This window comes from Bombina bombina, chromosome 5 (genome assembly GCF_027579735.1).
Source record: "Bombina bombina isolate aBomBom1 chromosome 5, aBomBom1.pri, whole genome shotgun sequence".
In the NCBI taxonomy this organism is placed as follows: Eukaryota; Metazoa; Chordata; class Amphibia; order Anura; family Bombinatoridae; genus Bombina; species Bombina bombina.
In genome coordinates this window covers 558490060-558508564 of record NC_069503.1, presented here as the reverse complement: position 1 = coordinate 558508564, position 18505 = coordinate 558490060, and the positions used below count along the sequence as shown (strand labels likewise).

At 37.2% G+C, this 18505-nt stretch overlaps 1 protein-coding gene across 1 annotated transcript in view; it reads left to right on the top strand.

Annotated features, from left to right (window-relative positions):
* Positions 1–18505, top strand: part of CTNND2 (catenin delta 2) — a 1648910-nt gene that overhangs the window by 1476851 nt on the left and 153554 nt on the right. Inside the window, exon 16 of the mRNA XM_053714511.1 lies at positions 8682–8892. Coding sequence (XP_053570486.1) covers positions 8682–8892 — 211 coding nt within the window. The remainder of the gene's footprint in view (positions 1–8681; positions 8893–18505) is intronic.

The following is an 18505-nucleotide window of genomic DNA, read 5'->3' as shown; positions in this document are numbered from 1 at the left end:
CCTGCTTTTCAACAACAAAGGATTACAAGAAAACAAAGAATAATTGATAATGGAAGTACATTGGAAAGTTGTTTAAAACTGTATGTTCTATCTGAATCATGAAAGAACATTTTGGGTTTTATGTCCCTTTAAAAAATAAATGTAGGTATAGATAGGATAATGGGAAGTCCCTAAAAATTATCCCATCATATTTAAATTTTATCTAAATACCATATTAAAGGGACAGTCAAGTAAAAAAAAACTTTCATGATTTAAATAGGGAATGTAATTTTAAACAACTTTCCAATTTACTTTTATTACCAATTTTGCTTTGTTCTCTTGGTATTCTTAGTTGAAAGCTAAACATAGGAGGTTCATATGCTAGTTTCTTAGACCTTGAAGGCCGCCTCTAATCTGAAAGAATTTTGAGAGTTTTCAACCACTAGAGGGCGTTAGTTCATGTGTTTCACATAGATAACATTGAGCTCAGGCACGTGAAGCTCCTAGGAGCCGGCACTGATTGGCTAAAAATGCATGTCTATCAAAAGAACTGAAATACGGGGCAGTTTGCAGAGGCATAGATACAAGGTAATCACAGAGGTAAAAAGTATATTATTATAACTGTGTTGGTTATGCAAAACTGGGGAATGGGTAATAAAGGGATTATCTACATTTTTAAACAACAAAAATTCTGGTGTTTACTGTCCCTTTAAAATAAAGGAGTTTTGTTTTTTAAATCTTTTTTAGGAGTGCCAGAGATGCCTGAAAAAATACACTGATTTTGACTTCATGTAGGATCTGGAAACAATCTATTACTTATATACAACCGTGAAAAATTTCTGTGCAATTAAATTAGTTTTCGCTTAGGTGGAAAACATAATTTATGTAAGAACTTACCTGATAAATTCATTTCTTTCATATTAACAAGAGTCCATGAGCTAGTGACGTATGGGATATACATTCCTACCAGGAGGGGCAAAGTTTCCCAAACCTTAAAATGCCTATAAATACACCCCTCACCACACCCACAAATCAGTTTAACGAATAGCCAAGAAGTGGGGTGATAAGAAAAAGTGCGAAGCATATAAAATAAGGAATTGGAATAATTGTGCTTTATACAAAAAAATCATAACCACCACAAAAAAGGGTGGGCCTCATGGACTCTTGTTAATATGAAAGAAATGAATTTATCAGGTAAGTTCTTACATAAATTATGTTTTCTTTCATGTAATTAACAAGAGTCCATGAGCTAGTGACGTATGGGATAATGACTACCCAAGATGTGGATCTTTCCACACAAGAGTCACTAGAGAGGGAGGGATAAAATAAAGACAGCCAATTCCTGCTGAAAATAATCCACACCCAAAATAAAGTTTAACAAAAAACATAAGCAGAAGATTCAAACTGAAACCGCTGCCTGAAGAACTTTTCTACCAAAAACTGCTTCAGAAGAAGAAAATACATCAAAATGGTAGAATTTAGTAAAAGTATGCAAAGAAGACCAAGTTGCTGCTTTGCAGATCTGGTCAACCGAAGCTTCATTCCTAAACGCCCAGGAAGTAGATACTGACCTAGTAGAATGAGCTGTAATTCTTTGAGGCGGAGTTTTACCCGACTCAACATAGGCAAGATGAATTAAAGATTTCAACCAAGATGCCAAAGAAATGGCAGAAGCTTTCTGGCCTTTCCTAGAACCGGAAAAGATAACAAATAGACTAGAAGTCTTACGGAAAGATTTCGTAGCTTCAACATAATATTTCAAAGCTCTAACAACATCCAAAGAATGCAATGATTTCTCCTTAGAATTCTTAGGATTAGGACATAATGAAGGAACCACAATTTCTCTACTAATGTTGTTGGAATTCACAACTTTAGGTAAAAATTCAAAAGAAGTTCGCAACACCGCCTTATCCTGATGAAAAATCAGAAAAGGAGACTCACACGAAAGAGCAGATAATTCAGAAACTCTTCTAGCAGAAGAGATGGCCAAAAGGAACAAAACTTTCCAAGAAAGTAATTTAATGTCCAATGAATGCAGAGGTTCAAACGGAGGAGCTTGAAGAGCTCCCAGAACCAAATTCAAACTCCAAGGAGGAGAAATTGACTTAATGACAGGTTTTATACGAACCAAAGCTTGTACAAAACAATGAATATCAGGAAGAATAGCAATCTTTCTGTGAAAAAGAACAGAAAGAGCAGAGATTTGTCCTTTCAAAGAACTTGCGGACAAACCCTTATCCAAACCATCCTGAAGAAATTGTAAAATTCTCGGTATTCTAAAAGAATGCCAAGAAAAATGATGAGAAAGACACCATGAAATATAAGTCTTCCAGACTCTATAATATATCTCTCGAGATACAGATTTACGAGCCTGTAACATAGTATTAATCACGGAGTCAGAGAAACCTCTATGACCAAGAATCAAGCGTTCAATCTCCATACCTTTAAATTTAAGGATTTCAGATCCGGATGGAAAAAAGGACCTTGTGACAGAAGGTCTGGTCTTAACGGAAGAGTCCATGGCTGGCAAGATGCCATCCGGACAAGATCCGCATACCAAAACCTGTGAGGCCATGCCGGAGCTATTAGCAGAACAAACGAGCATTCCCTCAGAATCTTGGAGATTACTCTTGGAAGAAGAACTAGAGGCGGAAAGATATAGGCAGGATGATACTTCCAAGGAAGTGATAATGCATCCACTGCCTCCGCCTGAGGATCCCGGGATCTGGACAGATACCTGGGAAGTTTCTTGTTTAGATGAGAGGCCATCAGATCTATCTCTGGGAGCCCCCACAATTGAACAATCTGAAGAAATACCTCTGGGTGAAGAGACCATTCGCCCGGATGCAACGTTTGGCGACTGAGATAATCCGCTTCCCAATTGTCTACACCTGGGATATGAACCGCAGAGATTAGACAGGAGCTGGATTCCGCCCAAACCAAAATTCGAGATACTTCTTTCATAGCCAGAGGACTGTGAGTCCCTCCTTGATGATTGATGTATGCCACAGTTGTGACATTGTCTGTCTGAAAACAAATGAACGATTCTCTCTTCAGAAGAGGCCAAAACTGAAGAGCTCTGAAAATTGCACGGAGTTCCAAAATATTGATCGGTAATCTCACCTCCTGAGATTCCCAAACTCCTTGTGCCGTCAGAGATCCCCACACAGCTCCCCAACCTGTGAGACTTGCATCTGTTGAAATTACAGTCCAGGTCGGAAGAACAAAAGAAGCCCCCTGAATTAAACGATGGTGATTTGTCCACCACGTTAGAGAGTGTCGAACAATCGGTTTTAAAGATATTAATTGAGATATCTTCGTGTAATCCCTGCACCATTGGTTCAGCATACAGAGCTGAAGAGGTCGCATGTGAAAACGAGCAAAGGGGATCGCGTCCGATGCAGCAGTCATAAGACCTAGAATTTCCATGCATAAGGCTACCGAAGGGAATGATTGTGACTGAAGGTTTCGACAAGCTGTAATCAATTTTAGACGTCTCTTGTCTGTTAAAGACAGAGTCATGGACACTGAATCTATCTGGAAACCCAGAAAGGTTACCCTTGATTGAGGAATCAAAGAACTTTTTGGTAAATTGATCCTCCAACCATGATCTTGAAGAAACAACACAAGTCGATTCGTATGAGACTCTGCTAAATGTAAAGACGGAGCAAGTACCAAGATATCGTCCAAATAAGGAAATACCACAATACCCTGTTCTCTGATTACAGACAGAAGGGCACCGAGAATCTTTGTGAAAATTCTTGGAGCTGTAGCAAGGCCAAACGGTAGAGCCACAAATTGGTAATGCTTGTCTAGAAAAGAGAATCTCAGGAACTGATAATGATCTGGATGAATCGGAATATGCAGATATGCATCCTGTAAATCTATTGTGGACATATAATTCCCTTGCTGAACAAAAGGCAATATAGTCCTTACAGTTACCATCTTGAACGTTGGTATCCTTACATAACGATTCAATAATTTTAGATCCAGAACTGGTCTGAAGGAATTCTCCTTCTTTGGTACAATGAAGAGATTTGAATAAAACCCCATCCCCTGTTCCGGAACTGGAACTGGCATAATTACTCCAGCCAACTCTAGATCTGAAACACAATTCAGAAATGCTTGAGCTTTCACTGGATTTACTGGGACATGGGAAAGAAAAAATCTCTTTGCAGGAGGTCTCATCTTGAAACCAATTCTGTACCCTTCTGAAACAATGTTCTGAATCCAAAGATTGTGAACAGATTTGATCCAAATTTCTTTGAAAAAACGTAACCTGCCCCCTACCAGCTGAACTGGAATGAGGGCCGTACCTTCATGTGAACTTAGAAGCAGGCTTTGCCTTTCTAGCAGGCTTGGATTTATTCCAGACTGGAGATGGTTTCCAAACTGAAACTGCTCCTGAGGACGAAGGATCAGGCTTTTGTTCTTTGTTGAAACGAAAGGAACGAAAACGATTGTTAGCCCTGTTTTTACCTTTAGATTTTTTATCCTGTGGTAAAAAAGTTCCTTTCCCACCAGTAACAGTTGAAATAATAGAATCCAACTGAGAACCAAATAATTTGTTTCCCTGGAAAGAAATGGAAAGTAGAGTTGATTTAGAAGCCATATCAGCATTCCAAGTCTTAAGCCATAAAGCTCTTCTGGCTAAGATAGCCAGAGACATAAATCTAACATCAACTCTAATAATATCAAAAATGGCATCACAGATGAAATTATTAGCATGCTGGAGAAGAATAATAATATCATGAGAATCACGATTTGTTACTTGTTGCGCTAGAGTTTCCAACCAAAAAGTTGAAGCTGCAGCAACATCAGCCAATGATATAGCAGGTCTAAGAAGATTACCTGAACATAGATAAGCTTTTCTTAGAAAAGATTCAATTTTTCTATCTAAAGGATCCTTAAACGAGGTACCATCTGACGTAGGAATGGTAGTACGTTTAGCAAGGGTAGAAATAGCCCCATCAACTTTAGGGATTTTGTCCCAAAATTCTAACCTGTCAGGCGGAACAGGATATAATTGCTTAAAACGTTTAGAAGGAGTAAATGAATTACCCAATTTATCCCATTCCTTAGCAATTACTGCAGAAATAGCATTAGGAACAGGAAAGACTTCTGGAATAACCGCAGGAGCTTTAAAAACCTTATCCAAACGTATAGAATTAGTATCAAGAGGACTAGAATCCTCTATTTCTAAAGCAATTAGTACTTCTTTAAGTAAAGAGCGAATAAATTCCATCTTAAATAAATATGAAGATTTATCAGCATCAATCTCTGAGACAGAATCCTCTGAACTAGAAGAGTCCAAAGAATCAGAATGATGGTGTTCATTTAAAAATTCATCTGTAGAGAGAGAAGATTTAAAAGACTTTTTACGTTTACTAGAAGGAGAAATAACAGACAAAGCCTTCTTTATGGATTCAGAAACAAAATCTCTTATGTTATCAGGAACATTCTGCACCTTAGATGTTGAGGGAACTGCAACAGGCAATGGTACATCACTAAAGGAAATATTATCTGCTTTAACAAGTTTGTCATGACAATTAATACAAACAACAGCTGGAGAAATAGCTACCAAAAGTTTACAGCAGATACACTTAGCTTTGGTAGATCCAGCAGGCAGTGGTTTTCCTGTAGTATCTTCTGGCTCAGATGCAACGTGAGACATCTTGCAATATGTAAGAGAAAAAACAACATATAAAGCAAAATAAATCAAATTCCTTATAAGACAGTTTCAGGAATGGGAAAAAAATGCCAAACATCAAGCTTCTAGCAACCAGAAGCAAATGAAAATGAGACTGAAATAATGTGGAGACAAAAGCGACGCCCATATTTTTTGGCGTCAAATAAGACGCCCACATTATTTGGCGCCTAAATGCTTTTGGCGCCAAAAATGACGCCACATCCGGAACGCCGACATTTTTGGCGCAAAATAACGTCAAAAAATGACGCAACTTCCGGCGACACGTATGACGCCGGAAACGGAAATGAATTTTTGCGCCAAAAAAATCCGCGCCAAAAATGACGCAATAAAATGAAGCATTTTCAGCCCCCGCGAGCCTAACAGCCCACAGGGAAAAAAGTCAAATTTTTGAGGTAAGACAAAATATGATAATTTAAAGCATAATCCCAAATATGAAACTGACTGTCTGGAAATAAGGAAAGTTGAACATTCTGAGTCAAGGCAAATAAATGTTTGAATACATATATTTAGAACTTTATAAATAAAGTGCCCAACCATAGCTTAGAGTGTCACAGAAAATAAGACTTACTTACCCCAGGACACTCATCTACATGTTTGTAGAAAGCCAAACCAGTACTGAAACGAGAATCAGTAGAGGAAATGGTAAATATAAGAGTATATCGTCGATCTGAAAAGGGAGGTAAGAGATGAATCTCTACGACCGATAACAGAGAACCTTATGAAATAGACCCCGTAGAAGGAGATCACTGCATTCAATAGGCAATACTCTCCTCACATCCCTCTGACATTCACTGCACGCTGAGAGGAAAACCGGGCTCCAACTTGCTGCGGAGCGCATATCAACGTAGAATCTAGCACAAACTTACTTCACCACCTCCCTTGGAGGCAAAGTTTGTAAAACTGATTTGTGGGTGTGGTGAGGGGTGTATTTATAGGCATTTTAAGGTTTGGGAAACTTTGCCCCTCCTGGTAGGAATGTATATCCCATACGTCACTAGCTCATGGACTCTTGTTAATTACATGAAAGAAACATTGTTTTTTCTGCCTCAAAGTCTACAGATGTCTGATTTGTGATCGCAGACACAACTGTTCTTATTTCATTGAATTATTCAGATGTGTAGACACAGTATTGCTGTTTTCCAAACAATGTCACAGTAGGAAGCAGCAAAGCCTAGTACTGTGAAAAAATGTTCATATATCGTGCCATAGCCAAAGGCAAAAATGTGCGAGCTACTGTATCCATATTTTCTAATTCTATTTAAAGAAAATCAAACACAATTTAATAGTACAGTTGTACACAGCCCAGTGTTTTCAGATATCTGTTATTTCATTTAAATATGATAAAGTGTTATAGATAAGTAGTAATCTGCCCTTCCTTAAAAAAGACATTAAACACTTTGACATTGAAACAGAATAATTTTTTTAATTATGTACAGTAAACCCATAATAGTCCAAATATTACATGGTCTAATTTGTTAGAGCATTAAATATTATGACTATCGATCCTGCACAGCACTGCTGATGCCGAGCAGAAACCGCCACTGATCCAATCAGCAGCGTTAGCCGAACATCTGAGCCCTGCAACTAGCGCTGCTAATTCGATCAACGGCAGATTCCAATGGGGAACAGGAGTTAAACACACAGTAGTTCAGGGTTAATAGTTGTAAAATTACATGCTATAACGAATTTAGTTTTTTTGACTATTATGGCCCTTTAATTATTTGTTTTGCCCCCTTTCCTGAATATTATCTCTGAGATTTGTGTGCTTTCCTTTTCCCATGAGAATTGGAAGTGCAGACTGTAGACTTGACGGGCCTAAAACTGCTATATGCTACACAGCAATTGTTTAGAGGGAAAGTAAACACTTAATAGAGTTCATGCACCTCCCTCTAATTATGAGAATGAGTGTCACCACCATGTTGGAACTAGGTTACAATGCACACATCAGCGTTGAAATGCAATGAAAGGTCATTTTCATCATGGCTGCACCAATGACTAGCAGGAGGTGGGGAGTAACCTCAATACTATACATATAAATGTATTTAGTGTTTAATGCCTCTTTAATCTTTCTAGTAACCTATGTTATATATAATGTTGAGATTCGTTTCTAGAGACTAAAGCACATGTCTTTATTATTTCAATTAATACATCTATATAATATGCTCTGATTAATCCTTGCTTTAAACCACTGGTTTTCAAACCTGTCCTCAGGCCTCCCCAGCAGGCCAGGTTTTCTGAATTACCTTGGATGAGAGCAGGTAATATAACCATGTTTACGAATCAGCTGATTATTTCACCTGTGCTCAAGCTCAGATATCCACAAAATGTAGCCTGTTAGGAAGGCCCGAGGACAGGTTTGAAAACCATTGTTTTAAATACATGATTAGGCCTAGTATGTGTTTAATGTCCCCTTTAAAGGGACACTAAACCCAAACATTTTCTTTGGTGATTCAGATAGAGAATTCAATTTTAAACAACTTTCCCATTTACTTCTATTATCTAATATGCTTTATTTTTGTAGATATCCTTTGTTAAAGAAATAGCAATGCACATGGGTGAACCAATCACATGAGGCATCTATGTGTAGGCACCAATCAGCAGCTACTGAGCCTATCTAGATATGCTATTCAGCAAAAAATATCAAGAGAAAGAAACAAATTAGATAATAGAAGTAAATTAGAAAGTTGTTTAAAATTGCATGCTCTATCTAAATCATGAAAGAAAAAAATGTGGGTTTAATGTTCCTTTAACTCACAGAATAAAACATGATTTTTTTTTGTTCAAAGTAGCCATCAGTTTTGGCGAATAATATATCAGTATTAACCTTCCCACTACATTTTATTGAATGACATATCCTATGCTCTAATAATTCTCAAATTTAAGTTTAGGGGGTTGGAATTTACTGTATATTGTAAACATTTTCTTTTAAACGTGTTGTTTGCCCGTTAACAGCTGTAAAGCCTTTAATACACTTCTCTGCTTTGACAAACAGGCAAATATGCCATGCGAGACCTGGTTCATCGTCTTCCTGGGGGAAATAGCAGCAACAACTCAGGAAGTAAAGCCATGTCTGATGACACTGTTACTGCCATCTGCTGTACCCTGCATGAAGTCATAACGAAAAACATGGAGAACGCCAAAGCATTACGCGATGCAGGAGGCATTGAGAAGCTGGTTGGCATTTCAAAGAGTAAAGGAGACAAGTATGTCATGCAGATATAACATTTTATTAACTGTTTTGTTTATCTACTTTTGTAAACACTGTTTATGAGGGGGAGATTAAAGTGGAGTTAAAAAGCCAAGGTAAATTAAAGGGACGTAAACCCACCTCTTTTTTTCTTTCATGGTCCATTTGGACCATACCATTTTAAAAGACTTTTAAATTTACTTCTATTAGCAAATTGGCTTCATTATCTTGCTATCCTTTGTTGATGAGGCAGTATTGCACTACTGGGAGCTAGCAGGACACAATGGGTGACAATGATAAGAGGTATATAAATGCCACAACCAATCAGCAGCTAGCTAACAGTAGTACATTGCTGCTCTGAGCATGCCTAGGTATGCTTTTCTACAAAGAGCAAAAAAAAGCAAATTAGATAATAGAAGTAAATAGGAAAGGTGTTTAAAATTCTATGAGAAGATTAATTTTATCTTTGCACTAATGGTTGCATATAACTCATTATTAAACACATAGTAAAAGTTCACTCAGGAGGCACAATATATTTCTGCTGAGTAGAAGAAGGCCAATAAGCCAATCAGTAGCAGCATATTGTATAGTCACCAATCACCATCTCTTTCTCACTCAGGAGTTGCAATGATCTGTGGCCTTTTGAAATGTTAGTGAATAAAATCTATAAAATAAGAGATTTTTTTTTCAGACGAGAGCTCTCTATTATTATTTACTGTAGTCTATCTTCAATTTTTTGACTGAAATATATATATATATAATAATAATTGGCAAAAAGTTAATGGGAAATATTCGCTAATGTAATGGTCTTCTCATCAGTGAGACAAACCTTCCCAAATTCTTCTCCCCTTTAATTTGTTCCCAATGATCCACTTAACCTGCTGGAGTGTATTTAATTGTTTACAAGTAGCTCCTTTACCTTTATATTGGCATTTGAAATAGTTGATTTAGCATGTGGTATCTCCACCTATTCTGAAAGTTTCTGGCCTTAGGTCCAAGCTATAGATAAGCTGTGAAACACAGCCAGCAGAAGAAATTACACTCTTAGTGGGATATAGAAGAGATAAGGTAATAACATTTTGATTTTCCATTGTTCTCTCCAAGTACTGGTGATTGTTTTATGGACAGATATAAGAAAAAGAAGCATGTATATGTACACAATGTGATAAAGTAATGAGATCTGATTATACCTACAAGCTCAACCCATTTTATTAGGTTGTGGCTTCAAAACACAAAATAAGAGCTTTAATATACACAAATAAACCTTAAAAAGCTAATTTTCATACATGTTTTACTCTGCAGTTGGTAAAAAAAGCAATTGTAAACACATTAAGGGAAAAACTATTTTACAGTATACTGTCCCTTTAAGTTGGGGTAATATTAACCTCTTAGCGACCAGCAACGTACCCTATACCACTAAAAAATGTCTTTGTTCTACTCCCAACAGAGCATAGAGTTTCTTTATCATAATGAGGTATGGTGATATTTAACTGAGATTGGAAAATGTACACAGTGATTGGTTATGCTAAGTGCAAAAGTGAAACCGCGAGCTTGCAGGAATATTAACCAGCCACTTATAATGCCTGGTTATTTAACGTGCACTCGTAAATGGGCAAATTTGCCCCTTTACAGGCCCACGTTAAAATAGCGCTCCACTTGTAATCTAGCCCTATGTATTTAATTTACTAGTTTTTGCATTTGACAGCTAATGTTTATGCATACGGTTTTAATCCTTTTGATAATATTAGCTGTTATATTTGAATTAATATTCATCTAAATAGATACATTCTGCAACATTTCAGAAATCAGTTTTATGATTTGGTTATATGAATGATAGGTTATACAGTGCTTCAGTGGTCAATCTGAATAGCAATTATAAAGCTGACCAACAAGTCTTCATTTAAAATTCTTGCTGCTGCCTTACATATTACAGAGTGTGTGCCATTATGTTGTGCAGCCAAGCGTAAAAAACATTAAGAATCCCAACTGTTTGCCTTTGAAGAAGCATTTATTTTACCTTCTTTTGTAATCAGTGTCATGTTAGAAATGAAATCACTGCAATGCAAAGTCCCTTAAAAAGTTAGCTGTCAAGATTTTGTAAGCTAGGGTCAGATCAAAAAAAGAAAGCTGCGCACGACTCGTATTCAGTATCAAGAGTTACAAACCGACAAACACTGGTGGATATCCATATTCATAAGCATTTGCTTTGCTTTTTTTGAAAGCTATTTGATCTTTTTTTATTACAGTTGAGGTTATTGTTATAAAAAATATTTCTATAATCCCTTTATGCCAGCTTTTTACTGGGACTTAATAAGAAATAATGCTGCAGTTAGGAAATGCTTTAAAACTGTATTCAAATGGTTAAACACATAATTAAAATCAGATTCAGAGAGCACTGATCTTCAGCTGTAAACAGGTGGTGATTGGTGGATACACACATATGCCACCCATAAATGCGCTCCGAAATCGGCGCTCTACAAATAAATAATAATAATAATAATGAGTCAGCAGCAGCATTTGGCATGCACTGCCAGATTAATGTATCAATGGATTAACCCCTTTGCTGTTGTTTAACACAGATGTATAGACAAGTAACAGTGCGATAAGCATTTCCTTACTGCACCCTGTTTAATAAAACTAGGACACTGTATATTGGGTTGTAAAGGTCGCAGCCACATTGTCTTAAATACAATCAATATAAACAACCTCACAAACAGTTTTATAACAATAACGTAACAAATGTATAAACCTTTCCAACAAAATAAGGTGCTTACCTCACCACTTTGTGTCTCCTTTTACTTCCATTGGACACAACCCCAAATACAAATTCTCTCCTGCTACACTTTAGCAGTAGGTATCCCCCCACTTCCAAATTGTCACCAAGAGCATGCACCCTATCAACTGGCTGTGACACTCCTCCAAAGCTATTAGGAACAGGGCTTCTCCTTTAGCCCAAAATGAAGCAGCTTCTGCTTCCCCTAAAAAGCCATCTCTTGTTCCCTTTCACCTACCTGTTAGCGGAGCCCTCGGCTAGGGTTGCCACCTGTCCCTTAAAATACAGAACACTTATAAGTTATATATGCTGCAGGGTGTGCAGGGAGGAATATGAATAGTGCTGTCCAGAAACATAATACGTGTTCCTCCATGCACACCCTGCAGCATGTGTAACTCATAAGTGTCCAGGAAAACATGGCTGAGGTGGCAACCCTACCTTGGCAGGGCCTATGTAGGGTTAAAAAAACATGTTTCAATTTTATTTAAATGCAGGTTGCCTATCTTGTAGGATGACTCCTACTGGAAAAGATAACCTTGCTTAGCAGAGCCTACAATCTAGACCAATGGTTTTCAAACCTGTCCTCCGGCCTCCCTAACAGGCCACATTTGAGGATATCTGAACTAGAGCACAGGTAAAATAATCAGCTGATTAGTAAACATGTTTTTTTTTACCTGCTCTTTTCCAGGGTAACCCTGAAAACCTGGTCTGTTGGGGAGGCTTGAGAACAGGTTTGAAAACCAGTGATCTAGAGGGGGTTATATGGGGATGCGGAGAGAGGTTGTTAGAATTTGGAGTATATTTGAAATAAACCTGACAACTAAATATGAAAGGAAAACAGTCACATAGAAAGACTAAAAATATTAAAATTAGTACTGCTCTGTTTCACTTTGATACAACTGCCATTCATTTTTAGTCTGTCTATGACTAGGCAGTGAATAACTGAAAGAATAAAATTAAAATGAAAAAATGATTAATTATGCATACATAATTTTATAAAGGTTTTAAAGGTTTAAACCATGTTTAAAGAGACACTGAAATCCTTTTTTATATTATGCATTTAAAAACACTTTTAAAAATGAATATATATTCTTATATGAATAATAGGTGGTATCAAATCTATAATATTTGCTTTAAGTCCCTGATAAAGTCAGACTTTGAAAGTGACCTTTATTTCATACATGTGCTCTTGGTGCCAATCACAGATTTCTATAGCTGCATTACTGAGTTCTAAACAGACTGATTTTTCTTTCTCAAGATGATCTTTAGAAGATATTCTCTAATGAGACTTGGTGAGACATAAGGTGTCACAACCTTGAGCTTCAATTTAAAGATGAAATGAAAATAGATTATCTGGAATTCTTGTGAGGATTGTGACTGGAGTTATGGGTGTGTCATATTTAAAAAATAACTATATAGTATTTGAAAATACGCCTTCTTTTTATTTTTTTATTTTTAAAGGAATAGCACTTGCTTATTGGTAGTTACATTTAGCCACCAATCAGCAAGCGCTACCCAGGTTCTAAACCAAAAATGGTCTGGCTTCTAAGCTTTGCATTCCTGCTTTTCAAATATTCGGCTAGATTACAAGTTTTGCGTTATAAGCGACTCGGTGCTAACTTGCAAGTTATTTCCACCGCTCACCTCCCTATAGTGCTGCTATTGCATAAACCCGGCGTTAGCAGGCAATATGTGAGCGTAGAACAAAATTGAGCTCCATACTGCACTCCAATACCAGCGCTGCTTTGAGCTGGTTTTACGTGCTCGTGCAAGATTTTCCCATAGACATCAATGGGGAGAGCCGGCTAAAAAAAAGCCTAACACCTGCAATAAAGGAGCGTACAGCTCCGTAACGCAGCCCCATTGATTCTTATGGAGAAACAAAACTTATGTTTACACCTAACACCCTAACATAAACCCGAGTCTAAACACCCCTAATCTGATGCCCCTGACATCGCTGCCACCTACATTACACTTATTAACCCCTTATCTGCCGCCCCCAATGTTGCAGCCAGCTATTTACACTTATTAACCCCTAATCTGCCGCCCCAACGTCGCCGCCACTATACTAAAGTTATAAACCCCTAAACCTAACCCTAAGTCTAACCCTAAACCCTAACACCCACTAACTTTAATATAATTAAAATAAATCTAAATAAAAATTACTATCATTAACTAAATAATTCCTAATTAAAACTAAATACTTACCTATAAAATAAACCCTAAGCTAGCTACAATCTAACTAATAGTTACATTGTATCTATCTTAGGTTTTATTTTTATTTCACAGGCAAGTTTGTATTTATTTTAACTAGGTAGAATAGTTACTAAATAGTTATTAACTATTTACTAACTACCTAGCTAAAATAAATACAAATTTACCTGTAAAATAAAACCTAACCTGAGTTACACTAACACCTAACCTTACACTACAATTAAATAAATTACATTAATTAAATACAATTAAATAAATTACAAAAACAAAGAAACACTAAATTACACAAAATAAAAAATAAATTATCAAATATTTAAACTAATTACACATAATCTAATAGCCCTATCAAAATAAAAAAGCCCCCCCAAAATAAAAATAAACCCTAGCCTAAACTAAACTGCCAATAGCCCTTAAAAGGGCCTTTTGCGGGGCATTGCCCCAAAGAAATCAGCTCTTTTACCTGTAAAAAAAAAATACAAACAACCCCCCAACAGTAAAACCCACCACCCACACAACCAAACCCCCCAAATAAAATCCTATCTAAAAAAACCTAAGCTCCCCATTGCCCTAAAAAGGGCATTTGGGTGAGCATTGCCCTTAAAAGGGCATTTAGCTCTTTTTCCACCCAAACCCTAAGCTAAAAATAAAACCCACCCAATAAACCCTTACAAAAAACCTAACACTAACTCCTGAAGATCCACCTACACTTTTTAAAGACCTGACATCCATCCTCAACGAAGCGGCAGAAGTCTTCATCAAAGCCGGCAGAAGTCTTCATCCAAGCTGGTAGAAGTCTTCATCCAAGCTGGTAGAAGTCTTCATCCAAGCTGGTAGAAGTCTTCATCCAAGCTGGTAGAAGTCTTCATCCAAGCCGGTAGAAGTCTTCATCCAAGCCGGTAGAAGTTTTCATCCAAGCCGGCAGAAGTCTTCATCTAACCGGGCAGAAGTCTTCATCCAACCGGGCAGAAGTCTTCATCCAACCGGGCAGAAGTCTTCATTCAGATGGCATCTTCTATCTTCATCCATCCTGCGTGGAGCAGCTACATCTTCAAGGCATCTGGCGCGGAGCATCCTCTTCAATCAACGGCTCTTCCAAAATGAAGGTTCCTTTAAGGGACGTCATCCAAGATGGCGTCCCTTTAATTCCAGCAGTAGTGAAAAAGAGCCATAACGCTGCTTTTTCACTCATACCGCAAAACTCGTAATGTAGGAAAATTGATATTAGGAGTAAATTAAAAAGAAAAAAATTTGTGTTTAGTATCCCTTTTAAATGCAACTGCTCCAAAAGTGGTCACTACCACTGACAAAAAGAAAAGGGGTATGTGGTGCAGCACACAGCATGAGGAGGTGCTTTTCACCTGTATACTATAATATTCTACACTGATATAAAATATTGATTAGCTGGTGGGGACTTAGGGCCCGATTCTTTAAAATACTTTGCTCAGAATCACAGGATTCTATACAGGAAAAATGTTACCTAATTGCTGTGCATCTTGCGAAGGGGTTTAACCTACATTTCTATTTGCAAAGGATAAACACTCACAATACATTATAGAGTTCAATAAAATTATCAGTTTAAAAAGCTCATTGAATGTACAATGTAAAAATCGCAATAAGGTACATATGAAAAATCCTATTAATAATGTGCTTTAAAATTAGAATTAAAATAACTAGAAAAATGTAAATATCTGTTATACAGGAAAATTCTAATTTAAAATACCCAGGGAAACTTTGCAGCCAACATACTCAGCAAAAATCATAATTTTCCATGTAATTTGGGAATTAAAAATTAAAAATCAAACAAAAAAAATATTCAAAGCATACTTTTTCCAGTGTATTTCTGTTTTTCTATTGAACAGTGAATATTTCAGCCTTGGTGAATGGGTTGAACAGCAGCGTTCTAAGGCCTCATCATATTCTGTAAATACGTTACATTTTACCTTGAAATGAAAGCCTAAGAGTTTGTCTCAAAACTCAGTGTACTGGTAGTAAAAGATATACACTATATGACTATAATTATGTAGACACCAGTGTTCCCTCTATGGCCAGTTTTGTGAGCAGCTCAGCAGTGAAACAGTTAATAAGGGCACCACACATTGCAGTCTGACCTTAGAGGAAACACTGGTAGACACCCCTACTATTTATTGAGTTGTTTCAGCCACACCCATTGCATAAAATCCAGCACAAAGCCATGAAGTTATAATAGACAAACATTGGCAATGCAATGGGTTGCACTGAAGAGCTCAGTGACTTTAAAGGTGGCAATGTCATAGGATGCCACCTTTGCCACAAGTCAATTTGTGAAATGTCTGCCCTATAAGATCTTCCCCAGTCAACTGTTACTGCTATTATTATAAAGTTAAAGCAACTAGGAGCAACGACAGCCCAGCCACAAAGTGATAGACCACACAAACTCACAGATTGGGGGTGCCAAGTGCTGCAGAGAGTAGGGTGTAAAAATTACCACTCACTATAGAGTCCCAAACTGCCTCTGGAAACAGCAAGGACAGTGGGTTGGGAGCTTTGTGAAATCGGTTTCAATGGCCGAGCAACTGTATACATGGGTGTAGTGGATGTCAAGAAAAAACTCTGTTTGGGAACACGCCATGTTTTTTAAGTGTCTCAATAAAGGTATGCTTTTATTTTTGCTCTAACCCAGTAGTGCCTGCTTCCTTTTTTCCTTTGATCTGCCTTTTGCTATGGTACTCCAGGCACTGTGAGTAGCAGAATTTATCTTTAGGAGGATACCCCTCACATTTGCCAAGAAAAAACGACCTACCTGAATGCGTATTTCCTACTGTACAGTTTAGTGGAGAAGGGGTAATGGACTTGGGCTGTTTTCCATGGTTTGGCCTAGACCCCTTCCAGTTCCAGTGAAGGGTCATTTTAATGCTACAGGATTTAAATAAATTAGACCATTGGGTGATTCCAACTTTATGGCAAAAGTTTGGTAACGGCTCTTTCTTGTTCCAGCATGGTTGTGCATCTGTGCACAAAGCAAGGGTCATGAAGACATGGTTTGACAAGTTTGGTGTTGAGAAACTAGTAAGGCCTGCAGAGAGCCTTCACCTATCTGAACACTTTTGGGATGAATTGAAATGCTGATTGTGAGCCAAGACTTCCCGTCCAACATCAGTGTCTGACCTCACAAATTCTCTTTTGGCCGAATTTTGAACAAATTCCTATTTTGTGGAAAGCCTTTCCAGAAGCGTGGCGGCTGTTATAGGGTGGGGGTCAACTCAATTTTAATGCCCATGGTCAAACAAGCTCATATAGGTGTGATGACCAGTTGTCAATATACTTTTGGCCTTATATTGTATATACAAAACTAAAAGGTACAAGGCAAAGTACACTTAAAACTTCACAATGTGATTTGTAAGTGCTTCAAAAATAATGTTGCTATCAGTTCTGGTGCTCCCTGTCACATATGCTCTGTAAACATTTTCATAACAGAGAGCTGCATTACTTTCTAGGAAAGAGTTTGCCACAACTTCTAGGTTCAGCACTTTTTTGGGGTTTGAGTGATGGTCAGTGTGATATTTGTCTCCAAGCCCCCTATCACTATGATGGAATATACTTTGGAATTGGTCTAAAAACATCTTGCAAGAATCCCAAATGATGTGAGAGAAATCAAAGAAATGGAATAGATAGTAGGCATGTTGTAAGACTGTGATGGCATATCAGGGATCTTACGCCATGTTAATTAATACAAAAAATTGATATGTCCGGAAAAAAAAGGTGACAAGTTACATTAATGGGTAATGCAATGTCCTTTTTGATAATGAAGTGAAGTTGAGTCTTCTTAGTCTTGTCTTGATGCATAAGTCCTGTATAGAGAGCTGGTATCTAAACTGCACACTGCTGCCAACCTCAGTAACCTCAGCTACCAGAAATTACATCCCTTTGTATTTGAATCAGGCAGTTAGAGGGGCATAACATGAAAACATCTGGCAAAAACTATTTCTACACAAAATACAGTACGTTGAGCATGCAGTCTTTAATTCACTGTGCATAACAACACCCTTATGCAAAATGGCTTATACTATGTTCCTGTCTTTGCCATTTTTGTAGAGGTTAGAGTTAGTTTTAATGCATTATATCATGTAACTTTAAGCAACTATAAAAAATATTAGTTTTTAAGGGGAGTGACCTAATACATTCTGCAAGTAAGAACTACGTTGCTTTAAAGGGTGGGGTCCTAAAAACTGCCTCTGAACAGGAGTGGAACTTTTCTGAATAATCCCTGGGTGATCCCATGAGTGTTCTAGCAAGTATAGCCAGTAAAAAGTAATTAGAAGATATATATATATATATATATATATATATATATATATATATATATATATAGATATATATATAGATATATATATATATTATATATATATATATATATATATATAGGGCTTGAAAATTCCAGTGGTCCAGTACTTCGGTCGACTTAGAAGTTTGACTTTTTCTTATCTTGAACATTTAGTGGACTACTAACTGTTTGCCTCTGGGCTAATAAAAATTGGATTGAGATCTATTGGATTGAGATCTGGTGACTGTGGAGGCCATTGGAGTACAGTGAACTCATTGCCATGTTCAAGAAATCAGTTTGAGATGATTTGAGCTTTGTGACATAGTGCATTATCCTGCTGGA